The sequence below is a fragment of the Berghia stephanieae genome, chromosome 5 (genome assembly GCF_034508935.2).
Source record: "Berghia stephanieae isolate SIO BIC M18660-M18661 chromosome 5, UCSD_Bste_1.3, whole genome shotgun sequence".
NCBI classification, from domain to species: domain Eukaryota; kingdom Metazoa; phylum Mollusca; class Gastropoda; order Nudibranchia; family Aeolidiidae; genus Berghia; species Berghia stephanieae.
Window position 1 is genome coordinate 76,899,905 of NC_088364.1, and position 24,050 is coordinate 76,923,954.

General features: G+C 35.8%; 1 protein-coding gene across 1 annotated transcript in view; it reads right to left on the reverse strand.

Moving 5' to 3' along the window:
* LOC144973631 (transmembrane protein 114-like) overlaps positions 1-24,050 on the reverse strand; it is a 25,501-nt gene extending 1,451 nt beyond the window's left edge. The window contains exons 1-4 of the mRNA XM_078916299.1: positions 23,917-24,050; positions 12,210-12,477; positions 10,103-10,204; positions 7,837-7,974 (exon numbers count right to left, since the gene is read on the reverse strand). Coding sequence (XP_078772425.1) covers positions 7,837-7,974; positions 10,103-10,204; positions 12,210-12,447 — 478 coding nt within the window. The 5' untranslated portion in view covers positions 12,448-12,477; positions 23,917-24,050. The remainder of the gene's footprint in view (positions 1-7,836; positions 7,975-10,102; positions 10,205-12,209; positions 12,478-23,916) is intronic.

Here is a 24,050-nt window from a genome sequence, read left to right on the forward strand (position 1 = left end):
GAAGATGACGTCACTCAGGCCTTTGTTATTGTTTTTGCCATCCGCGTTTGTGAGTTGTTCTCACTAAACTGTATTAAACAGACTACAAAAGTTCATGGTTACACAGAGTTTGTGTGTTGGTCCGTTATACTTCCGGATGGCAATGTTGTGAACTCCTTGGCCAAGCGCATTCTATCTATAGATAGTTCAATAAGTGCATGACACGGGACAGTATGGCTCAGCGGCATGTGTTTGATTGGATACTCGAAAGGTACCGAGTTCGACTACCCGCCGCTGTGTGGCTTTGACCAAGCCATCTCGCCTTAGCTTACTTTGTTCCAGTCTTGCCTTGGAATTATAGACCCTAAAGAAAAATGTCCCCTAGGGATGAATAAAGGGATCTATCTATTAACCCTCTCCATACCAACCACAGGAAAATCGTCACATTCGTTACGATACAACCAACATTTTTCTTATTAAAATTTCTTTTGTACATCATAAAATTTAAAGAAAGTTAACAGTGTGATGTAGAGCATGTTTTGCTAAAGAAATTATGTACCGCAAGAACTTTTGAGTGATAAAAAAATATAATTTTGTGTTAGTTAGGCGAGAAATTTTTGGGAAAATCCTGAAAATGGCTGGTAAGGAGAGAGTTAAAAAAAATACATAATATGCAAAATCGCATTACGTTCTTGTAAACCTATTCAAGATTTTTCTTATTGCGTAGAACTTTTTAAAAAATCGGGTTTAAAAAATTAAATCCAAGCAGAGGGCGTTGTCAAGAAAATAACATAATTATTTTCCCCTCTTCCTCCCCCCTCCTCCACCCCACCCCTCCTTATCTCTGGGTGTGCATGTTTGTGTGTCACTGATTTTTCCATTTGAATGCGTAGATTTATATTATATTGATGTTATTATCGTATATTATAATATATACAGAAAAAATGCGATTACTGAACCAAACAACACACCAGCAAAACTTTTGATAAAACTTTTTTCATTTTTAATTTTGGACGGAAACTTCACTTCATTTCACGACGAAGGGCTGATTAAAGTGGCCCTTGATTTATCTCAAAAGTCTTAAACCAAAGACTTCCATCAACCTGCTTCGATCCTAACTTGTCAAAAAATGATAAATCATCGATTTATGAGATAAAAGAATTGTTGACAGTCTGGGAACATTTTGTTAAATACAAATAAATAGCAAAATGTAAAAAACGGTGTTTTGCCATTTTACGACAGAGCCTGTGTTCCAAATAAGGTCTTTAAGGTGGAGATTTCTATAGAGAGCTTTATTAAAGCGCCACGCGTCGCTTGTTTCAGCTTTGTGTCAACACACGTTCAATTTTTCATTCCTTAATTATGATCAATGCTATCGTACCGTCACAAAACATTTTTTAAAAAGTTATCCAGAAAAAAACTTTTACTTCAAAATTCAATCGATTGAAATAAACACTCAAGCCCTTCAAATCCATTAGGCCCATTCATAGAGCCGCGGAGTTTATCTATATAGCGTAAAACGGACAATAGCAATTGCTTGCTACTCTTTTGATAGGACGCTAGTATATTATCACAAAGTTCTACCCGTCAGGTCTTACAGATCCAGCAATCCAACCAATGCTGGTTGGACAAGGGGGTGGGGGCGGTGGGGGGGGGGGGGGAGTCGAAAAAAAACCCCCAAACAAGCTATGTTCAACTGGTCAACAAAAACTCTCTGATAATTTCTGACGAGTTCAAGGACCAGCGTCTTTGCTTCGTACCCAAAAGTAACGAGTTCGATCACCCGCCACTGCGTTGTGTGGCCTTGAGCAAGTCACCTAGCCCTAGCTCACTTTGCGGCGCTGCACTGCGGCTGACGCCTGGGTTATTCCAGTCTTCCCTTAGAATAGACCCTAAAGACAAATTTCCCCTTGGGGATGAATGAAGAGAATTTTATTTTATTTTTTTAGTTGAGGGTCAACTTAATCGATCGATATTTTAAGTTAAATTTTTCTGGCCCCAATTTCAATAAAATATTTCATCAGAATACGACTTCATGCCCCTTATACGATCATTTTTACCTACATTCAAATCTATCACAATAGTCAACATAGGTAGATATAGACGACATGCTTCAACGATGTCTTTCGTTGGTTGAAATAGGGTTGGGTTTTATGTTAATCATCGGAATGAAAAAAAAACAAAATGGAGTTGTGACGTAAACTTTGACATTTTGCCCGTTTCGATTTCTTTATTATGTTTTAAAAAATAAATAAATCAAAATTAACTTAAAAAGATTTGAAAGAAAACACCTTGTTTGTTATCCAGTCTGCAAGGGATGTGTTTTGTTTAAAAAGTATGTCCACGCCTCATTACAAAACTGTAATTGTGTGGCTATGTGGTCTAGTGGTATGACACTCGCTTTTGGATCGGAAGGTCCTCGGTTCGAGCCTCGTGCTCGGCGCATAGTTGAGTCCTTGGAAAAGGCTCTTTACTCACATTCTCTCACGGTACTCAGGTGTAAAATGAGTACCTGGCCGTTAACAGCGTTGTCTTTGTCCGAAAAATTGTAATATCGCCTAACAGGCGTCATGTCCCGTCCTTCATGTTACTGTTGATCAGGGACCCCTTGTAAAGCGCTTTTTGAGCACATTTGGTGGAAATTGCGCTATATAGAAAGCAAAATTTTAAATTGGTTTTAAGATTGGAACTCAACGCCCTTTAACCTGTAAACCGTCGAACCTTTAAAGCCAATGAGACCGAATCGTTTTCTAGTTTCTACTAGTTTATAATGATGAACATGGTGGTGATGACGATGATGTTGATGATGATTATAATGATGATGACTATAATAATAACAAATAATGATAATGGTTCTAATAATAATACTGATAATAATAATAATAATAATAATAATAATAATAATAATAATAATAATAATAATAATAATGATAATAATAATAATAATAATGATAATAATAACAATAATAATGATGATGATGATGATGAAAATGATGATGATGATGATGATGATGATAATGATGATGATGATGATGATGATGACGATGATGATGATAATGATAATTGTAATAATAATAACAATAATAACCATCATCATTCATAGTCCGACGTGTTATTTTGTCATTTCTGCAGGGCCCAACAATAAAAGACATTTCGATATGATAAAAAGCGACAATTATAATTAGTTTTGCCAGAGTTCTGTGGTAATGTCGATCATGCTCGGATGGAACCGAAAAGAATCTAAGATTTCATGGATGTAGGCGATGTCAAAACTCATTTCTTTGGCCTTTCAATTTTCTATATGGCAACCTTCCAAAAAACCAACGATAATGATCGTTGTTATTGCTTCTTCCAAAAAGTAGCATTTAAATTGACTCTGATCATAAACTACTATAAAAAGTAATAAAGAAAAATGAATATTATAACAGCTTCAAAAAAATAACACCACTGAACGTTTCGGGCTTAAAACCCTTCTTCAGCTAATAACAGAGGCAATGATAACAATACATGACTTAAAAATTCTCTAATTCTATTGACGCATTCCCTCCCTTGGCCTCTATCCTCTGCAAGGGACTGAAGGTCTGTAACATCTTTTTCAGACCTTAACTCTTGATGTGCTCTCGATACGCTTGAAGTCTCTGTCCAATATTGTGTGAATGTTTTGTTGTTGTTGGTCTGTCTCGGTCCTTGTTTTGACCTGATTTTGTACAGTTTCGTTTGATGGCTTTGTTTGCTGGAATTTTCATGCATCTTCGAAGTACGTGTCCAAATAGTTTCCAGCGACTCCCTTATTATTATTATTATGTTTATTTGTTGTAATTTATTAAGGGCAAATGTACAGAGTTCTTTGCAATATTGGAAACAAAAAGATATTTTTCCTAAATTTAAGAATTGAATACATTTTTCTTTTCATCCACCTTAAATCGGTTCATCTGATTCGAGTCACCGTTTATATCCAGGTGATAATCCACTCTTTGAACTTGTGTCTTGATCATTGATATAGATAAAAGATACAGTGTGTTTGAAGAGCAAATGATGGTCACAATTTAGAATGAAACTTCGGCTTTAGTGTGATGAGTAAAGACTTTTAGAACAATCCAGGAAAGGTGGAATTTGAAATGACTGTTAGCAGATACATGGGAAAGTAAATTAGTTTGGTCGACTTTAAGTTTGGTAAATCTTCCCAGTCCAGCACAGATGCCCAAGGTTAACCCGTGGCCTTCGTAAAGTTATGGTCTGACACTGACCAAAAAGTGACGTCAAAATGCCAGTCTTTTGTCACAAAAGAAAACAAATCGTGAGTTCTATTCAATAGTTCAACCAATGAAATAACTTGTTTCCATGAGCTCTACTAACGACAACTCACAAGGCGGTGCAAAAAAAAAAACAAATAATGACGTCAAACTGTCAGTCCTTTTGGATTTCAGTATCAGGCTATAACATAACGACGGCTACGGTTAAACGTCACATTTGTTACGATACAATATATATTATTCTTATTCATATTTATTTTGTACATCACAAAAATTTGAAGAATGATCTTTGTTTAATTAATAAGAACATAAAGTTGTTTTGTAGAGAGCTTGTTTGAGTTTAAGAAAGCAATTTATTTTTGCTGGGTAAGCCTGCCATTTTAATAATAATAATAATAATAATAATAATAATAATAATAATAATAGATCTTTATTGTCCATAAATATGGCAATTTGTCATTTAGTTACACTTGTCATAACGTTATATGATAACTATAACATTGAACAGACACCTCACTCCTACCCATTCTCTCTCTCTCTCTCTCTCTCTCTCTCTCTCTCTCTCTCCCTCTCTCTCTTCCTCTCTTTCTTTCACGCATGTGACATACACAACATTAACATTTTCATTTCATTTTCAATTCGTTACATTCTTGGCAATTCAACACCAAATATTATCATCATTATCAATTGGTCACTTCATCTAGCCTAACATTAAACAAATTAATCAGTCAATCAGTCAACGCATCAATCCTTGGTTTTGCTGTACCATATGAAATATTCAACATTTTTATTGCTGATGGAACGAACGTTGATTTATACTTGTTAGTTCCACATTTAATCTGACAAAAACTTCTCCCAGATGGCAAAAGATCAAATTGGGGGAATACTGAAATTGATCGGTAAGGAGAGAGGTAATACCACGTAAATAGCAACATATCATATCGTCCAAATTAATGGTGGTGGTAAGTAGGTTACCCAAATGAGACATCGGGACCCCAGCCTTCGTCAAAATAGGCTCAGTGCCAAATTCACAAAACTTTTTCTTTAACACAATATTATGTGCTGTGTCTTGTTCAAACAAAAGAAACTGATCTTTTAAACTCTATCCCATTGTGTCTTGTTACATTGCTGTGCAAAGTGTGATCATATGTGTATGTGTGTGTATGTGTAAGTGTATCTATGTGTTTGTCTGTGTGTTTGTGTGTGTGTGTGTGCTGGGTCTTTATATTATACAAAACTTAACCTTTTTAAAAACATTTTTTCCAAAGCCATTACTATTACCTTTTCTCTGACAAAAGATTCAAAACTTTGATAATTATCATAATAATAATAATAATAATAATAATAATAATAATAATAATAATAATAATAATAATAATAATAAATAATAATAATAATAATAATAACAATAATAATAATAATAATAATAATAATAATAATAATAATAATAATGCTGAAAACTTATATTGCGCTATAATTCCGAGACACCAGACTCTAAGCACTTATCATAGTAAATAATAATTACATCTATCTATCTAGTTTTGTCTTTTAATGATGAGATTTCATGATCATTTCATTTTATGCGACGTAGTTTTCCGTGTAACATTCATTCATTTTTCCACGTCAAGTACTTTCCATAGCACCTCGTGTCCTCAAACTCGGTGACGACAAAGAAAGAAAGTCACTCCACGCTGCTTCTTTTGGATATTCTAACTAGAGCATGACGTCACCTACCTACCTACATTTTAACTTTTAAGATCCGACTTTAACCCCTCTCCTTACCAGCCATTTTCAGGATTTTCCCAAAAACTTCACACCCAACTAACACAAAAAATAATTTTTTTATCACTCAAACACAATAGTAGTAAAAGTCTTGCCATACATAATTTCTATAGATAGTATGCAGATGACGTCACTCAGGCCTTTGTTATTGTTTTTGCCATCCGCGTTTGTGAGTTGTTCTCACTAAACTGTATTAACCAGACTATAAACGTTCATGGTTACACAGAGTTTTTGTGTTGGTCCGTTATACTTCCGGATGGCAATGTTGTGAACTCCTTGGCCAAGCGCATTCTATCTATAGATAGTATGCGCTTGGCCAAGAAGCTCATAACATTGTCATCCGGAAGTATAACGGACCAACACACAAAACTGTGTGTATCCATAAACGTTTATAGTCAGGTTAATACAGTTCAGTGAGCATTACTCATAAACGCGGATGGCAAAAAACAATAACAAAGACCCGAGTGACGTCATCTTCAAACTATCTATAGATAGTATGCAGATGACGTCACTCAGGCCTTTGTTATTGTTTTTGCCATCCGCGTTTGTGAGTTGTTCTCACTAAACTGTATTAACCAGACTATAAAAGTTCATGGTTACACAGAGTTTGTGTGTTGGTCCGTTATACTTCCGGATGGCAATGTTGTGAACTCCTTGGCCAAGCGCATTCTATCGATATATGTTAACGATGGCTACGGTTTAACACTGGTAGGTAATGGACGATATTTTGCGGCATTTTTCGAGATTTCCATAAGGAATTGGGTTACAAGACCTGCAAATAAATGCTCGTCGCTGTCAACCATATCATTTTTATCGTGTGGTATAAAGACTAAGCAACTCAAACTGGGTGCTCACTGAACATGAATCCAGGCAATAGAATAAGAAGTGTCATTTTGCCTGATAATTTATAATCTTTAAAAACATATGCCAAAAATGTATTATTATTACTATACTACTACTACTACTACTACTACTACTACTACTACTACTACTACTACTACTACTACTACTACTACTACTACTACTACTACTACTACTACTACTACTACTACTACTACTACTACTACTATTACTACTACTACTACTACCTACTACTACTACTACTACTACTACTACTACTACTACTACTACTACTACTACTACTACTACTACTACTACTACTACTACTACTACTACTACTACTACTACTACTACTACTACTACTACTACTACTACTACTACTACTACTACTACGCGGCTAGTGCGGCTATGTGGTCTAGTGGTATGACACTCGCTTTCGGATCGGAAGGTCCTGGGTTCGAGCCTCGCTCGGCGCATAGTTGAGTCCTTGGAAAAGACTCTTTACTCACATTCTCTCACCGTACTCAGGTGTAAAATGAGTACCTGGCCGTTAACAGCGTTGTCTTTGTCTGAAAAATTGTAATATCGCCTAACAGACGTCATGTCTCGTCCTACATGTTAAATGTTGCTGTTGACCAGGGACCCCTTGTAAAGCGAATTGAGCACGTTAAGTGGATATTGCGCTATATAAATGCTCAATTTTTTTTGTTTTTTACTACTACTACTACTACTACTACTACTACTACTACTACTACTACTACTACTACTACTACTACTACTACTACTACTACTACTAATAATAATAATAATAATAATAATAATAATAATAATAATAATAATAATAATTATTATTATTATTATTATTATTATTATTATTATTATTATTATTATTATTATTATTATTATTATTATTTTCGCGATCAAGTGTTCTAGCATCTAAACCTCTAAGATCTTAAAATAATCTGTACTATGTTTGGCTCACCTCCAAAGCAAGAACAGATAGCTACAGCATGTGCCAGGTGACAGTTCTTAGCAAGGCACAGGATGATTCCCATCACGAACGTTGTGATAGCAGCGATCACTCCAAGGACGTACAAGGCCAGGACGCCACGCATCAAGTCTGGGGAAATTAATTTATTATATAATAAATATGTGACCCTTCGTCTCGAAACGGTATTATGTCGGGATGAATTGGACCCCCGAAAAGTGACTTTATAATTAAATGGATAATAAATCACATTAGGACTAAGTTTTGCAAAGTTTTAGTCATTTGCTGAGGCAGGACTTCACAGGCTTAGACTGAGACTAGTAACTAGGATACGCCATAGCGTCAACAATATACACCAATTTTTGATCTTTTGCATTGTGAGAAATTGTCTTCATTCTCTAACATAACAAATCAAAACAAACCCCAAGTTTCATGTTTTTGTCAATAAACTCAATTTTTTTGCACCCGAGTCATCCCGACATAACATAATGCCGTTTAAAGGCGGGTCACATATATGGCAGGGTGCTCTACAATGGGTTCGATCACTTCCCTGCCAGTCATCATGGAAGTGCAATTTAATCTCATGCAATACGTCACACTGTTATTGAGTAGTCCTTCAGAACCATTGGAGCCATGGAGCCGGAGTTTATCCCGGACAACAATGGCAATTGCTTACTATTCTTTGGATAGGACGCTATTATTTCGCAAAGTACTTTCCACCAGATCCAGTAGACACAGCTACCCAAACATTCCTGGTGGACAGGGGTGGGGGAGGGGGAGGGTTGTTGCAGAAAACATTTCGAACGCACCCGGGGTCGAACTCAGTCCCCTTGTGTGTAAAGCGAGTGCTCTACCAACTGAGCTATCAGTATCCCCATTGTTATTTAGAATAGTGCTTTAGTATAGTGCTATATATACACTAAATGTGCCCAAAGCGCTTCATAAGTGGTCCTAAGCCAACAGCAACAATTACATTCAGGACGAGATATAAAACCTGTAAAGCTAAATTAAAATTTTGTTTTTCGGCAGAGACAACGCTTTAACCGATAATGTACTTCTTTTACACCTGAGTGCACTGAGAGAATGGAAGTAAAGTAAAGAGCCTTTTTCCAAGCACTCAACATTGCACCGCCCAGAGCGAGGACTCAAACCAGGGATCTGCAGGTCCGAAAGCCAATGCCATAATTAATAAAATTGAGCTTCATATAGCGCAATATCCACTAAATGTGCTCAAAGCGCTTTACAAGGGGTCCCTGGTCAACAGCAACATTTAACATGTAGGACGGGACATGCCGCCGGTTAGGCGATATTACAATTTTTCGGACAAAGACAACGCTGTTAACGGCCAGGTACTCATTTTACACCTGAGTACGGTGAGAGAATGTGAGTAAAGAGCCTTTTCCAAGGACTCAACTATGCGCCGAGCGCGAGGCTCGAACCCAGGACCTTTCGATCCGAAAGCGAGTGCCATACCACTAGACCACATAGCCGCACTTACCTTCATGTTACGGCACCTACATTCAAACAATATCTACCACACATTCAGATATAGGCTATAGGCGCCAGCGTGGCTCAGCGGTACGGTCTTTGCTTCGTACCCGAAAGGTACCGAGTTCGATCACCCGCCGCTGCTGCGCTGTGAGGCCTTAAGCAAGTCATCTCGCCCTAGCTCAATTTGCGGCCCTGCACTGCGGCTGACGCCTGGGTTGTTGTTCCAGTCTTCCCTTGGAATAGATCCTGGGGTAATCTGTGTCAATTATCGTACCCAAGGACACAACTCTGGTGCAACGATCTAAAATCTCTCACACCCATTAACATTCCACGTTATTCCAGAATTAGTCACTGTTTTAATTTCTTTCCATATCATATTCGTGGGAAGTTGGGTTAGGATTGACTGAATTCTCATACCTTGACACCCCACACAAAGGGCGAAAGTAGTAGAAAGAAAGAAAGAAAGAAAGAAAGAAAGAAAGAAAGAAAGAAAGAAAGAAAAATATTGATGATGATGATGATGATGATGATGATGATGATGATGATGATGATGATGATGATGATGATGATGATGATGAAGAAGAAGAAGAAGAAGACGAAGACGAAGAAGAAGAAGAAGAAGAAGAAGAAGAAGAAGAAGTAGTAGTAGTAGTAGTAGTAGAAGAAGAAGAAGAAGAAGAAGAAGAAGAAGAAGAAGAAGAAGAAAAAGAAGAAGGAGGAGGAGGAGAAGAAGAAGAAGAAGGAGAAGAAGAAGAAAGAGAATACTCACGCATTCTTCTTGTGTATTCACTGCTCACTTCGCGGTCTGAGGCATCTTCAAATTCAATGTAAAAACAGTCGCCACCAACAACATTCTGGGCAGTTTTGAGAACTGGGGAGATGAACAAAACAATTATATTATTATATTACACATTACACACCATCTGATTTTGCTATTATTATAATTATCTTATCTTATCTTCCTAACCAGTTAACCATCGTACTATGGGGGAAAAACACATTAAAAGATTAGGCCAGAAAACTGGTTCTTCAAATTGGTATCGATCGATTTAAATGTCACTCATCTCGGCAAAAAGCTCTCAAACATGGACTTCGCGGAGTAGGTATAAAGATAGTATGTGCTTGGCTAAGAAGCCCACAACATTGCCATCCGGAAGTATAACGGATCAACACACAAAACTATGTGTAACCTTGAACGTTTATAGTCTGGTTAATGCAGTTCAGTGAGAATTACTCATAAACACGGATGACAAAAGACAAGAACAAAGACCTGATTGACGTCATAATTCTATCTATAAGTGCCTGCTTCCTAATAAGAAAGTCATGTATCGTCAAACCTTCTGCTTTTCTGATTCCAAAATCCTTGGAAGTACTTATATAACCAGTCCTTCGGAGGAATAATAATGAATAGAGTACGTAATGAATCATAAGGTGGCATAGTAGTAGTATCGTTCGGCTACACTTCTAAGTTCAAGGTATCAATCCAGGTTCGGAAGTCATCATCACAGTTGTTGATGGTTTCAAATCCCCCTTCCAGTTTTGTCTCTGGGCAATCTAGTACGAGGTGGTTTGCATCTTGTGGTGCTTGGTTGCACTTTGGGCATGTTGGTGATTCTTGGAGCCCCCATTTGTGCATGTTGGCAGCTGTTCTTGTATGTTTTGACCGCAGTCTATTTGCAGCTACCCAGTATTTTCTTGGTTGATTCTGTAGACCTGGGAGACTTTTACAGGGATCTTCAATTAGTTCCCCTCCTGTTGGTTTATTCCTTTTCCATTCCTCGCACCAGGCTTCTTGCGTGTTGTAGTTTTCTAAGGTGGCATAGATATTTTAGTAGCAGAATGCATAGGCAGCTTATTCGGATTACGGGACGTAAAGGAGCTAGAATGGTTTATCTTTAGTGACGACCAGTCTATATTTAGACTATAAAATATTATGTCATCATTTTGAATACAGAAGATCTATTACAAAAGGTGTGTATCCAGTCCTCTGGAACAGTTGTTTTACACTTCCAATGAATTGGAACCAGATTTTTTGACATCACAATTTTGTTCACTATTTGACTCTCATAAAAGGGGGTCCCAGTAGCTCAGTTGATAGAGCACTCGCTTCACACGCAAAGGGACCGAGATCGATCCCGGTGCAGTCGAGGTTTTTTTTTTCTGACTCCTCCTTGTCCACCAAGCAGTGATTGGGTAGCTGGTTTGTTAGATCTGGCGGAAAGTACTTTGCAATAGACCAGCATTCTATCCAAAGGATAGCAAGCAATTGTAATTGTCCGTTTCACGCTATATTATAGAAACCAAGATAAACTCCGACTCCATAGGGCGAATGTCACTAAAGGACTAGTTTTGAAAAAAAAACCGCGAGCTTTTATTGATAGAATGAAGTTGACGTCACTCAGGTCATTGTTATTGTTTTTGCCATCCGTGTTCATGAGTAATTCTCACTAAACGGTATTAACCAGACTATAAAAGTCCAAGGTTACACATAGTTTTGCGTGTTGGTTCATTATACTTCCGGGTGGCAATGTTATGAGCTTCTTAGCCAAGCGCACATTATCAATACAGAGGAATATCCACTAAATGTGCTCAAAGGGTATCTGGCCAACAGCAACACTTAACATGTAGGACGGGACATAACGCCTATTAGGCGATATTACAATTTTTTTCGGACAGAGACAACGCTGTTAACGGCCAGGTATGTACTCATTTTACATCTGAGTACGATGAGAGATTGTGAGAAAAGAGCATTTTCCAAGGACTCAACTCATCGCCGAGCGAGCGAGGCTCGAACCCAGGACCTTCCGATCCGAAAGCGAGTGTCATACCGCTAGACCACATCATTATAGCCGCCATTTGACACTTAGAATACTCACAGAGGGCGCTGTCCTTCGGATAACATTCTCTAAGAATCCCCCGGTGACGAGTGTGCAAAATTCTAGCAAAGTCTGCGTTACTGTTACTGAGGTCCCTCTCAAACGTGCTGAGCTTGGTGCGGTCCACATCGGTCTCCGTCCAGTGGTCCGTGGCAAATCCAAGGACCACAAATACGATTACAAGTGGGCCCAGGAGAGTGGCTGCATTGAGCAGGCAATTGGCGTTACGGCAAGCCATTGTGCGGCTGGGTAATCTTCTTCACAACAACTGAAAAATAAAAATAAAAATAAAAATAACAACAACAAAAACCAAGAATATAAACACGTGACCAAAAAAAATGAATTTGACACTCTCTTTACTGGCATTTTCATGACCTTTTCCATGAAGAGCCATGCCCATCCAAGAAAAAAGTGGAAATGTTTCGCTCAAACTTATAGACAGTGATCACTGTTATGCTAATAATAATAATAATAATAATAATAATAATAATAATAATAATAATAATAATAATAATAATAATAATAATGATAATAATAATAATGATAATAATAATAATAATAATAATAATAATAATAATGATAATAATAATAATAATAATAATAATAATAATAATAATAATAATAATAATAATAATAATAATAATAATAATAATAATAATAATAATAATAATAAAATAATAATAATAATATTAATAATATACTTTATTCATCCAAAAAAATGGAAATTCGTTTACAGACGTGGCATGCATAAAAATGTATCAACACAAAGTTGAGAATCTATGGCGACAATGTATACATATATAATATATGCAAATGCACAAAAAATGTAAAAAAATATACAACCAAGAACCAATAGCGACACTTTATATATTAATTGGCTAGCACTATTCAGTATCTGATACTGAATAGTGGTTTTGCACTATTCAGTATCTGATACTGAATAGTGGTTTTGTACTATTCAGTATCTGATACTGAATAGTGGTTTTGCACTATAATACGGTGTTTTTTTCAGAAACCCGACAAAGTTATGGGAAGAGGGCAGCTGTGGGAGTGAATCTCGGACTCAGAGAAGTGTACAACAGTGGGGAGTGAACCTGGGACTGGGTTTCAGCGGGTTTCGTAATAAAAAGCCGGACGACACCTGGCAATATCCGACAAAGTTATGGGATGTAGGCAGCAGCGTGTGTGTGTGTGTGTGTTGAGGCTGAGGGGGGGGGGGGGGGGGGAGGAGGGGGTGAACCTGAGATTCAGGGAAGTGTACACCAGTGGGGAGTGAACCTGGGACTCTGGGTTTTATAAAAAAGCAATAACAAATTGGGGGGGGGGGGGGAAATTACTTTTGTACGAAACCCGACAATATGCGGCAAAGAAGTGGAAAGTAGGCAACGCGTGGGGAGTGAACCTGGGACTCAGTGAAGTGTACACCAGTGGGGAGTGAACCTGAGACTATGGTTTTTGGCGAGCTTCAGCTAGTTTCATATAAAATCAATTACTTTTTTACAAAACCCGACGAAACCTTGCAATATCCAAGAAAGTTATGGGTAGTAGGCAACAGTGGGAGTGAACCTGAGATTCGGGAAGTGTACACCAGTGGGGAGTGAACCTGGGACTGGGTTTCGGCGGATTTTGTTATTTTAAAAAAGCAATTACTTTTTGTTTACGAAATGCGCCAAATGCCAACAAATTGGGGCAAAGTTATGGAAAGTAGGCAAATAATGGGGACTGAACCTGAGACTCAGGGAAGTGTACACCAGTAGGGAGTGAACCTGAGACTCTGGGTTTAAGCGAATTTCAGCGAGTTTCATATATAAGCAATTACTTTTTTATGAAACCCGACGAAACCTGGCAATATCCGACAAAGTTATTGAAGTAGGCTTAGTGGGGGGTGAACCTGAGATTCATGGAAGTATACACATGTGGGGAGTGAACCTGAGACTCTGGTTTTTGGCGGGTTTCAGCGAGTTTCATATAAATGCAATTACTTTTATACGAAACCCGGCAATATCCGACAAAGTTATGGGAAGTAGGCAACAGTGGGGAGTGAAACTGAGACTCAGGGAAGTGTACACCAGTGGGGAGTGAACCTGGGACTATGGTTTTCAGCGGTTTTCAGCGAGTTTCACATAAAAACTATTACTTTTTTACGAAACCCGGCAATATCCGAAAGTTATTGAAAGTAGGACAACAGTGGGGAGTGAACCTGAGACTCAGAGAAGTGTACACCAGTGGGGAGTGAACCTGAGACTATGGTATTTGGCGGGTTTCAGCGAGTTTCACATAAAAGCAATTACTTTTTTACGAAACCCGACGAAACCTGGCAATATCCGACAAAGTTATTGAAGTAGGCAACAGTGGGGGGTGAACCTGAGATTCAGGGAAGTGTACACTTGTGGGGAGTGAACCTGGGACTCTGGATATTGTAAAAAGACAATACCAAGGGGGAGGGGGAATTACTGTTTTACGAAACCCGCCAAAACCCGACAAAGTTATGGGAAGCAGGCAGCAGTGGGGAGTGAATCTGGGATTTGGACACAGATGAGGATTGAACCTGGGACTGCGAGAGGCTGATACCAGTGGACAGTGATCTCAGAATGTACTTTTATTTCGAAACCTACCGAGATTATCAAAAGTTATGGGAAGTGGGCACCATTGGGCAATGAACCGGGACTCAGGGAAGTGCACACTGGTTGAGAGTGAACCTGGGACTGTGAGAAGAGGATATCAGTGGAAATGAACCTGGGACTATGGGAGTTGGGTACCAGACGAGAATGAAGCAATTACTTTTTTACGAAACCCGCCAAAACCCACCGAAAAACCATAGACTTGGGTTTACTCCCCAATTGTATACACTTCCCTGAGTCTCAGGTTCACTCCCCCACTGTTGCCTACTTTCTTTCCATAACTTTGTTGGATATTGTTGGGTTTCGTAAAAAAGTAATTGCTTTTTTTTTTTACGAAACCCAGTCCCAGGTTCACTCCCCAATGGTGTACACTTCCATGAGTCCCAGGTTCACTCCCCACTGCTGCCTGCTTCCCCTAACTTTGTCAGGTTTCGGCGTGTTTCGGCAGGTTTCAGGTTTCGTAAAAAAAGAAACACCCCTAAAAATACCACGTGTATTCAGTAAATAGATGTCAATTGTAGTCTAATATTCAGTATCTGTTTAAATTATTATTATTATTATTATTATTATTATTATTATTATTATTATTATTATTATTATTATTATTATTATTATTATTATTATTATTATTATTATTAGACGTCTATTATTATTATTATTATTATTATTATTATTATTATTATTATTATTATTATTATTATTATTATTATTATTATTATTATTATTATTATTATTATTATTATTATTATTATTATTATTATTATTATTATTATTATTATTATTTATTATTATTATTATCACGTAAATTTTAATATAATACTGCAATTAATTCACGGAAGTACATCATTCAATTAAAAATGGCAGAAAGTTTGGCCACATATTTATAATGAATCGGGATTGTCTTAGATGACAAAACAAACAAACAAACAAAAACAACAACAAGAACAACAAATGTGACAAACAGAAAAAAGCAAGATTTTAAAAAGTAATGAACAATAGAAGAGCTCATCAATGAAAAACAACAACGAGATGATAACACATAAAAGATATTCGTAATAAATCGATAACTGATTAAATAACTCCTACTACTTGATTTAAAAAAAATCATAATCATAATAATGATGATGATGACGATTACAACAACAACAATAATAATAGTAAGTAGAAATAATAATAATAATAATAATAATAATAATAATAATAATAATAATAATAATAATAATAATAATGATAATAATAATAATAATAATAGTATAATATAAACATTAAAATATATTACAAGCAAATAAAAGATTAAAACAAAAATATTGGGGGAAAATAAAAGTTAACCCTGCCGGGATTTGAACTCTCAAACCTTAAGTTCAGAGTCAAACAGCTTATCCACCAAGCCATGGTGTCACTGAACTTTTAGTGACATTTAATCATGTCTATTTAGACATTAAAAAATGTATTTGAATGCAACTCTTACTTTGATATTTTGAACTATGTTAATTGCACAGTAGCAGAAATTTAAAAATAACGATCAAAATATTTCTACAACTTTGAATCGGGCTGTCAGTTACTGCACGTGTTCAATCTGGTAGTAGGTCAGCAGTTTATTTACATTCAACTGAGATTGTCGCACTTTTCACTCTCTCTATAATAAAAGAGTTCCTTATGGATACTGAATAGTGGCAAAGCACTATTCAGTATCTGATACTGAATAACCACTTCCATATTAATTTGATAAAAGGAAGTGGTTATTCAGTATCTGATACTGAATAGTGCTTTGCCACTATTCAGTATCCACAAGGAACTCTTTTTTATAGAGAGAGTGAAAAGTGCGACAATCTCGGTCGAACTACTGACCTACTTCCAGATTGAACACGTGCAGTAACTGACAGCCCGATTCAAAGTTGTAAAAATATTTTGATCGTAATTTTTTAATTTCTGCTATTGTGAAATTAACATAGTTCAAAATATCAAAGTGAGAGTGGTATTCAAATACATTTTTAAATATCTAAATAGACATGATTAAATGTCACTAAATGTTCAGTGACACCATGGCTTGGTGGAAATAACCTGTTTGACTCTGAGCTTAAGGTTCGAGAGTTCAAATCCCAGCAGGGATAATTTTTTTTTTTCCCCAATATTTTAAAAATTCCTTCTGTCGATTGATATTTTTAAACTTTTGTTTTGATAATTTTATTTGCTAGTAATATGCTTTAATGTTGATATATTTTTTATTATACTATTTTCTTATTATTATTATTATTATTATTATTATTATTATTATATTATTATTATTATTATTATTATTATTATTATTATTATTATTATTATATTATTATTATTATTATTATTTTTTACTTACTTACAATTATTATTATTATTATTGTTGTTGTAATCGTCATCATCATCATTATTATGATTATTATTTTTTTTAAATCAAGTAGTTCGAGTAATTTAATCAGTTATCGATTTATTACGAATATCTTTTATGTGTTATAATCTCGTTGTTGTTTTTCATTGATGTGCTCTTCTATTGTTTATTACCTTTTAAAATCTTGTTTTTTCTGTTTGTCTCATTTGTTGTTGTTGTTGTTGTTGTTGTTGTTGTTGTTTGTTTGTTTGTTTGTTTGTTTGTTTGTTTGTTTGTTTGTTTTGTCACCTAAGACAAACCCGATTCATTATAAATATGTGGCCAGACTTTCTGCCATTATTAATTGAGCGATGTACTTCCGTGAATTAATTGCCGTATTATATTAAAATTTACGTGATAACAATAATAAATAATAATAATAATAATAATAATAATAATAATAATAATAATAATAATAATAATAATAATAATATAATAATAATAATAATAATAATAATAATAATAATAATAATAATAATAATAATAATAAAAAAAAATAAAAAGAGAAGAAAAGAAGAAGAAGAAGAAGAAGAAGAAGAAGAATAATAATAATGATAAATAATGATATAAATAATAATAATAATAATAATAATAATAATAATAATAATAATAATAATAATAATAATATAATAATAATAATAATAATAATAATAATAATAATAATAATATAATAATAATAATAATAATAATAATAATAATAATAATAATAATAATAATAATAATAATAATAAAATAATAATAATAAATAATAATAATAATAATAATAATAATAATAATAATAATAATAATAATAATAATAATAATAATATATGATGATGATGATGATGATGATGATATAATAATAATAATAATAATAATAATAATAATAATAATAATAATAATAATAATAATAATAATAATAATAATAATAATAATAATAATAATAATAATAATAATAATAATAATAATAATAATAATAATAATAATGATTTAAATAGATATACTGAATATTAGACTACAATTGACATCTATTTTCTGAATACAGGTGGTATTTTTAGGGGTGTTTCTTTTTTTACGAAACCTGCCAAAACACGCCGAACCCCGACAAAGTTATGGGAAGTCGGTAGCAGTGGGGAGTGAACCTGGGACTCAGGGAGGTGTACACCATTGGGGAGTGAACCTGGGACTGGGTTTCGTAAAAAAAAAGCAATTACTTTTTTATGAAACCCGACAATATCCCACAAAGTTATGGAAAGGAAGTAGGCAACAGTGGGGGAGTGAACCCGAGACTCAGGGAAGTGTAGACTATTGGGGAGTAAACCTAAGTCTATGGTTTTTCGGTGGGTTTTGTAAAAAAGTAATTGCTTCATTCTCGTCTTGTACCCAACTCCCATAGTCCGGCTTCATTTCCCACTAGTATCTATCTTCCATAGTCCCAGGTTCATTTCCACTGATATCCTCTTCTCACAGTCCCAGGTTCACTCCCAACCAGTGTGCACTTTCCTGAATCCCGGTTCATTGCCCAATGGTGCCCCCTTCCCATAACTTTTGGCAATTTCAGTAGGTTTCGAAATAAAAGTACATTCTGAGCTCACTGTCCACTGGTACCAGCCTCTCGCAGTCCCAGGTTCAATCCTCATCGGTGTCCAAATCCCAGATTCAATCCCCACTGCTGCCTACTTCCCATAACTTTGTCGGGTTGTGGCGGGCTTCGTAAAAAGTAATTCCCCCTCCCCCTTGGTATTGCTTTTTTACAAAATCCAGAGTCCCAGGTTCACTCCCCACAAGTGTACTTCCCTGAATCTCAAGATCATCCCCCACTGTTGCCTACTTCAATAACTTTGTCGGATATTGACAGGTTTCGTTGGATTTCGTAAAAAAGTAATTGCTTTTATATGAAACTCGCTGAAAACCACCAAAAACCATAGTCTCATGTTCACTCCCTACTGGTGTACACTTCCCTGAGTCTCAGGTTCATTCCCCACTGTTGCCTACTTCCCACAACTTTGTCTGATATTGCCTGGTTTCGTAAAAAATTAATTGCTTTTATGTGAAACTAGCTGAAACCCGCCAAAAACCAGAGTCTCAGGTTCACTCCCCACTGGTGTACACTTCCATGAATCTCAGGTTCACTCCCCACTGTTGCCTACTTCCCATAACTTTGTCGGATATTGCCGGGTTTCTAAAAAAAGTAATTGCTTTTATGTGAAACTCCCTGAAACCCGCCGAAAACCAAAGTCTCAGGTTTACTCCCCACTGGTGTACACTTCCCTGAGTCTCAGGTTCACTCCCCACTGTTGCCTACTTCCCATAACTTTGTCGGATATTGCCGGGTTTCGTAAAAAAGTGAATGCTTTTATGTGAAACTCGCTGAAACTCGCCGAAAACCATAGTCTCAGGTTCACTCCCTACTGGTGTACACTTCCCTTAGTCTCAGGTTCACTCCCCATTATTTGCCTACTTTCCATAACTTTGCCCATTTTGTTGGAATTTGGTGCATTTTGTAAACAAAAAGTAATTGCTTTTTTTTTCAAAACCCGCCGAAACCCAGTCCCAGGTTCACTCCCCACTAGTGTATACTTCCCCGAATCTCAGGTTTACTCCCCAGCACTGTTGCCTACTACCCATAACTTTCTCGGGTATTGCCAGGTTTTAGTCGGTTTTCGTAAAAAAGCAATTGCTTTTATATGAAACTCGCTGAAACCCGCAGAAAACCATAGTCTCAGGTTCACTCCTCAATGGTGTACACTTCCCTTAGTCTCAGGTTCACTCCCCACTGTTGCCTACTTCCCATAACTTTGTCGGATATTGCCTGGTTTCGTAAAAAAGTAATTGCTTTTATGTGAAACTCCCTGAAACCCACCGAAAACCAAAGTCTCAGGTTTACTCCCCACTGGTGTACACTTCCCTGAGTCTCAGGTTCACTCCCCATTGTTGCCTACTTCCCATAACTTTGTCGGATATTGCCGGGTTTCGTAAAAAAGTAAATGCTTTTATGTGAAACTCGCTGAAACTCGCCGAAAACCATAGTCCCAGGTTCACTCCCTACTGGTGTACACTTCCCTTAGTCTCAGGTTCACTCCCCATTATTTGCCTACTTTCCATAACTTTGCCCCATTTTGTTGGGATTTGGTGCATTTTGTAAACAAAAAGTAATTGCTTTTTTTTTCAAAACCCGCCGAAACCCAGTCCCAGGTTCACTCCCCACTAGTGTACACTTCCCCGAATCTCAGGTTCACTCCCCATCACTGTTGCCTACTACCCATAACTTTCTCGGATATTGCCAGGTTTCGTCGGGTTTCGTAAAAAATTAATTGCTTTTATATGAAACTAGCTGAAGCCCGCCGAAAACCATAGTCTCAGGTTCACTCCCCACTGGTGTACACTTCATTGAGTCCCAGGTTCACTCCCCACGCTTTGCCTACTTTCCACAACTTTTCCGCATATTGCCGGGTTTCGTAAAAATGTAATCCCCCCCCCATATTGTTATTGCTTTTATACAAAACCCAGAGTCCCAGGTTCACTCCCCACTGGTGTACACTTCCCTGAATCTCAGGTTCATCCTCTCCCCCCCCCCCTACACACACACACACACACACACACACACACACACACACACGCTGCTGCCTACCTCTCATAACTTTGTCGGATATTGCCAGGTGTCGTCGTGTTTCGTAAAAAAGTAATTGCTTTTTATTTGGAAACCCGCCGAAACCCAGCCCCAGGTTCACTCCCCACTGGTGTACACTTCTCTGAGTCCCATATTCACTCCTACAGCTGCCCTCTTCCCATCACTTTTTCAGGTTTCGGAGAAAAAAAAAACACCGTATTATAGTGCAAAACCACTATTCAGTGTCAGATACTGAATAGTACAAAACCACTATTCAGTATCAGATACTGAATAGTGCAAAACCACTATTCAGTATCAGATACTGAATAGTGCAAAACCACTATTCAGTATCAGATACTGAATAGTGCTAGCCTTTGATAAATTGAGATAGGTCATACCTCTGGCCTTTAGTACGAACTTGTGTGTTTATATTTTAAAAATAATATTTCTTCTTATTTATTTATTATGTGCTATTTTGTTCAAGAGAACAAAAGTCCAACACCACAGTGATTAAAAATGTTTTTTAATGGCTATACCAAACATTTTATTTTCAAAAGTTTCTTGAAACAAAAGAACTTTGTCTCTAAAAGATACTCGTTGTATCATAGCCGACGTGTAGATATATGAAGGTCTGACAGTTGAACCCACTTATGGGCCTAGATTTAACATTGTTGTAATGGATGATGTTTTGCGTCATTGATATTTTTAGATTTCCATTACATTAATGATCCTATAGATAGTTCTTTGATGACGTCACTCGGGTCTTTGTTATTGTTTTTTGCCATCCTCGTTTATGAGTAATGCTCACTAAACCGCATTAATCTGACTATAATCGTTCACGGATACACACAGTTTTGTGTGTTGGTCCGCTATACTTCCGGATGGCAATGTTATGAGCTTCTTAGCCAAGCGCATACTATCTATAATTATATTCATGTAATATTTATGTGTATTCATGAACGTTTATAGTCAGGTTAATACAGGTTAGTTCAGCGAGTATTACTCATAAACTCGGATGGTAAAAAACAATAACAAAGACTTGAGTGACGTCATCTTCGAACTATCTATAGATAGAATGCGCTTGGCCGAGGAGTTCACAACATTGCCATCCGGAAGTATAACGGACCAACACACAAACTCTGTGTAACCATGAACTTTTATAGTCTGGTTAATACAGTTTAGTGAGAACAACTCACAAACGCGGATGGCAAAAACAATAACAAAGGCCTGAATGACGTCATCTGCATACTATCTATATCCTAAGTTTACCCGGGGTTACTTTACCACATGCGCATTTATTACATTTTTCTGAGACAAATAGGATTCAGTAGTCTGATGTCACGTCGCCCGGCAACGGCGGCCATCTTGGTTCTAAACAAAGAAAATCATTACTTTATATTCTTCATGCTGGCTAGAACTTTCCATATGTTTTGTGATCAGAATGTGTAAAAGTCAAAACATGATCAAATTTATGTTTTTTTTTTCCCTCTGGATACACTTTTATGCTCGCCGGGGAAATATTTCATACGGGCGTCCGCCATTGTTCCGATAGTTTAGAGCCAGTGTTACTAAGTCACCATGCGTCATTAGGAAGGAAGTGACGTTACGACTGTTGAAGAGTATTACAGGCGTACTATCAAAGCTAATATTTTTAGTTTTTACATGTTAATGGTAGTTGAATAAAACTATCTATGTACTTGCTCATTTTTAATACATTTTTTCCAATTTTGAAAAGTAGCAAAAATCTCTAGGATTGAGTGAGTTAAGTTAAAATGATCGAAAACAAAAAACCTTATATTTTGTTTGTTTTTGTTGTTGTTGTTGTTGTCATTTTGGGGGTCCCGATAAATCAGTTGGTAGAGCACTCGCTTCGCACGCAAAGGAACCGAGATAGATCCCGGGTTCAGCCGAGATATTTCTGACCTCCCTTCCCTTGACTTCCCAGCAGTGATTGGGTAGCTGGGTCTGTAAGATCTGGCGGAAAGTACTTTGAGATTGATTATCGTCCTGTCCAAAAGATAGCAAGCAATTGCTATTGTCCGTTTCACGCTACAGAAACAGGCATAAACTCATGCTCCATGGGCCTCATTTCTCTGAAGGACTACATTTTTGGGGGGCATTTTAACCAGTTAACTACAATACCCAGGCAAGACATATCTAATACTTGGCCAGAAAATTCGTCCTTCAAATATCGATCGATATAAATGATCCCCATCTTGGCAAACACTCTCAAACCTGGGACTTCGCGAGGTCAATTGTATAACAATAATAATAATAATAATAATAATAATAATAATAATAATAATAATAATAATAATAATAATAATAATAATAAGATAATAATGATAATAATAATAATAATAATAATAATAATAATAATAATAATAATAATAATAATAATAATAATAATAATAATAATAATAATAATAATAATAATAATAATAATAATAATAATAATAATCACAAAACGAAATGACATCTGGCCGTTTTAGACATGTTTTATAAAAGGTTTTCATTAAAACCGTAAATATTCGCTTGGTTTTCAATGTTCCATGAATGAATATTGTCATAAGAGTAATAATAATAATAATAATAATAATACTGATAATAATAATAATAATAATAATAATAATAATAATAATAATAATAATAATAATAATAATAATAATAATAATTTAATAATAACCATAACAATAATAATAATAAGAATGATAATAGTAATAACAATAAAACAATAATAATAATAATAATAATAATAATAATAATAATAATAATAATAATAATAATAATAATAATAATAATAATATAATAATAATAATAAATAATAATAATAATAATAATAATATAATAATAATAATAATAATAATAATATAATAATAATAATAATGGTGATGAGGATAAAAATAACGATACTATTTATGATTATCATGATTCGTACAATCGTCATCGTCATTTTAAATTATGTTCTTGATCAATTTCATTCTGTCACATACGTATTGGATTATTCTATTCTTACAGTACCATGTCACTTTTATACTTTCATGTCTACAAAATAAACAAAAATAGAAAACCAAATAAAAGCAAACGACAGCAAACCTTTATCAGAATATAGAACGTTCGCTCCAGACACAAACAAAATTCGAAATTACGAAAATGGTATGCAACACCCTATTATATTCCACAACTCCTAGCGGGTTGCAATTTTTTACCCCCCCCCCCCCACCCCCTCC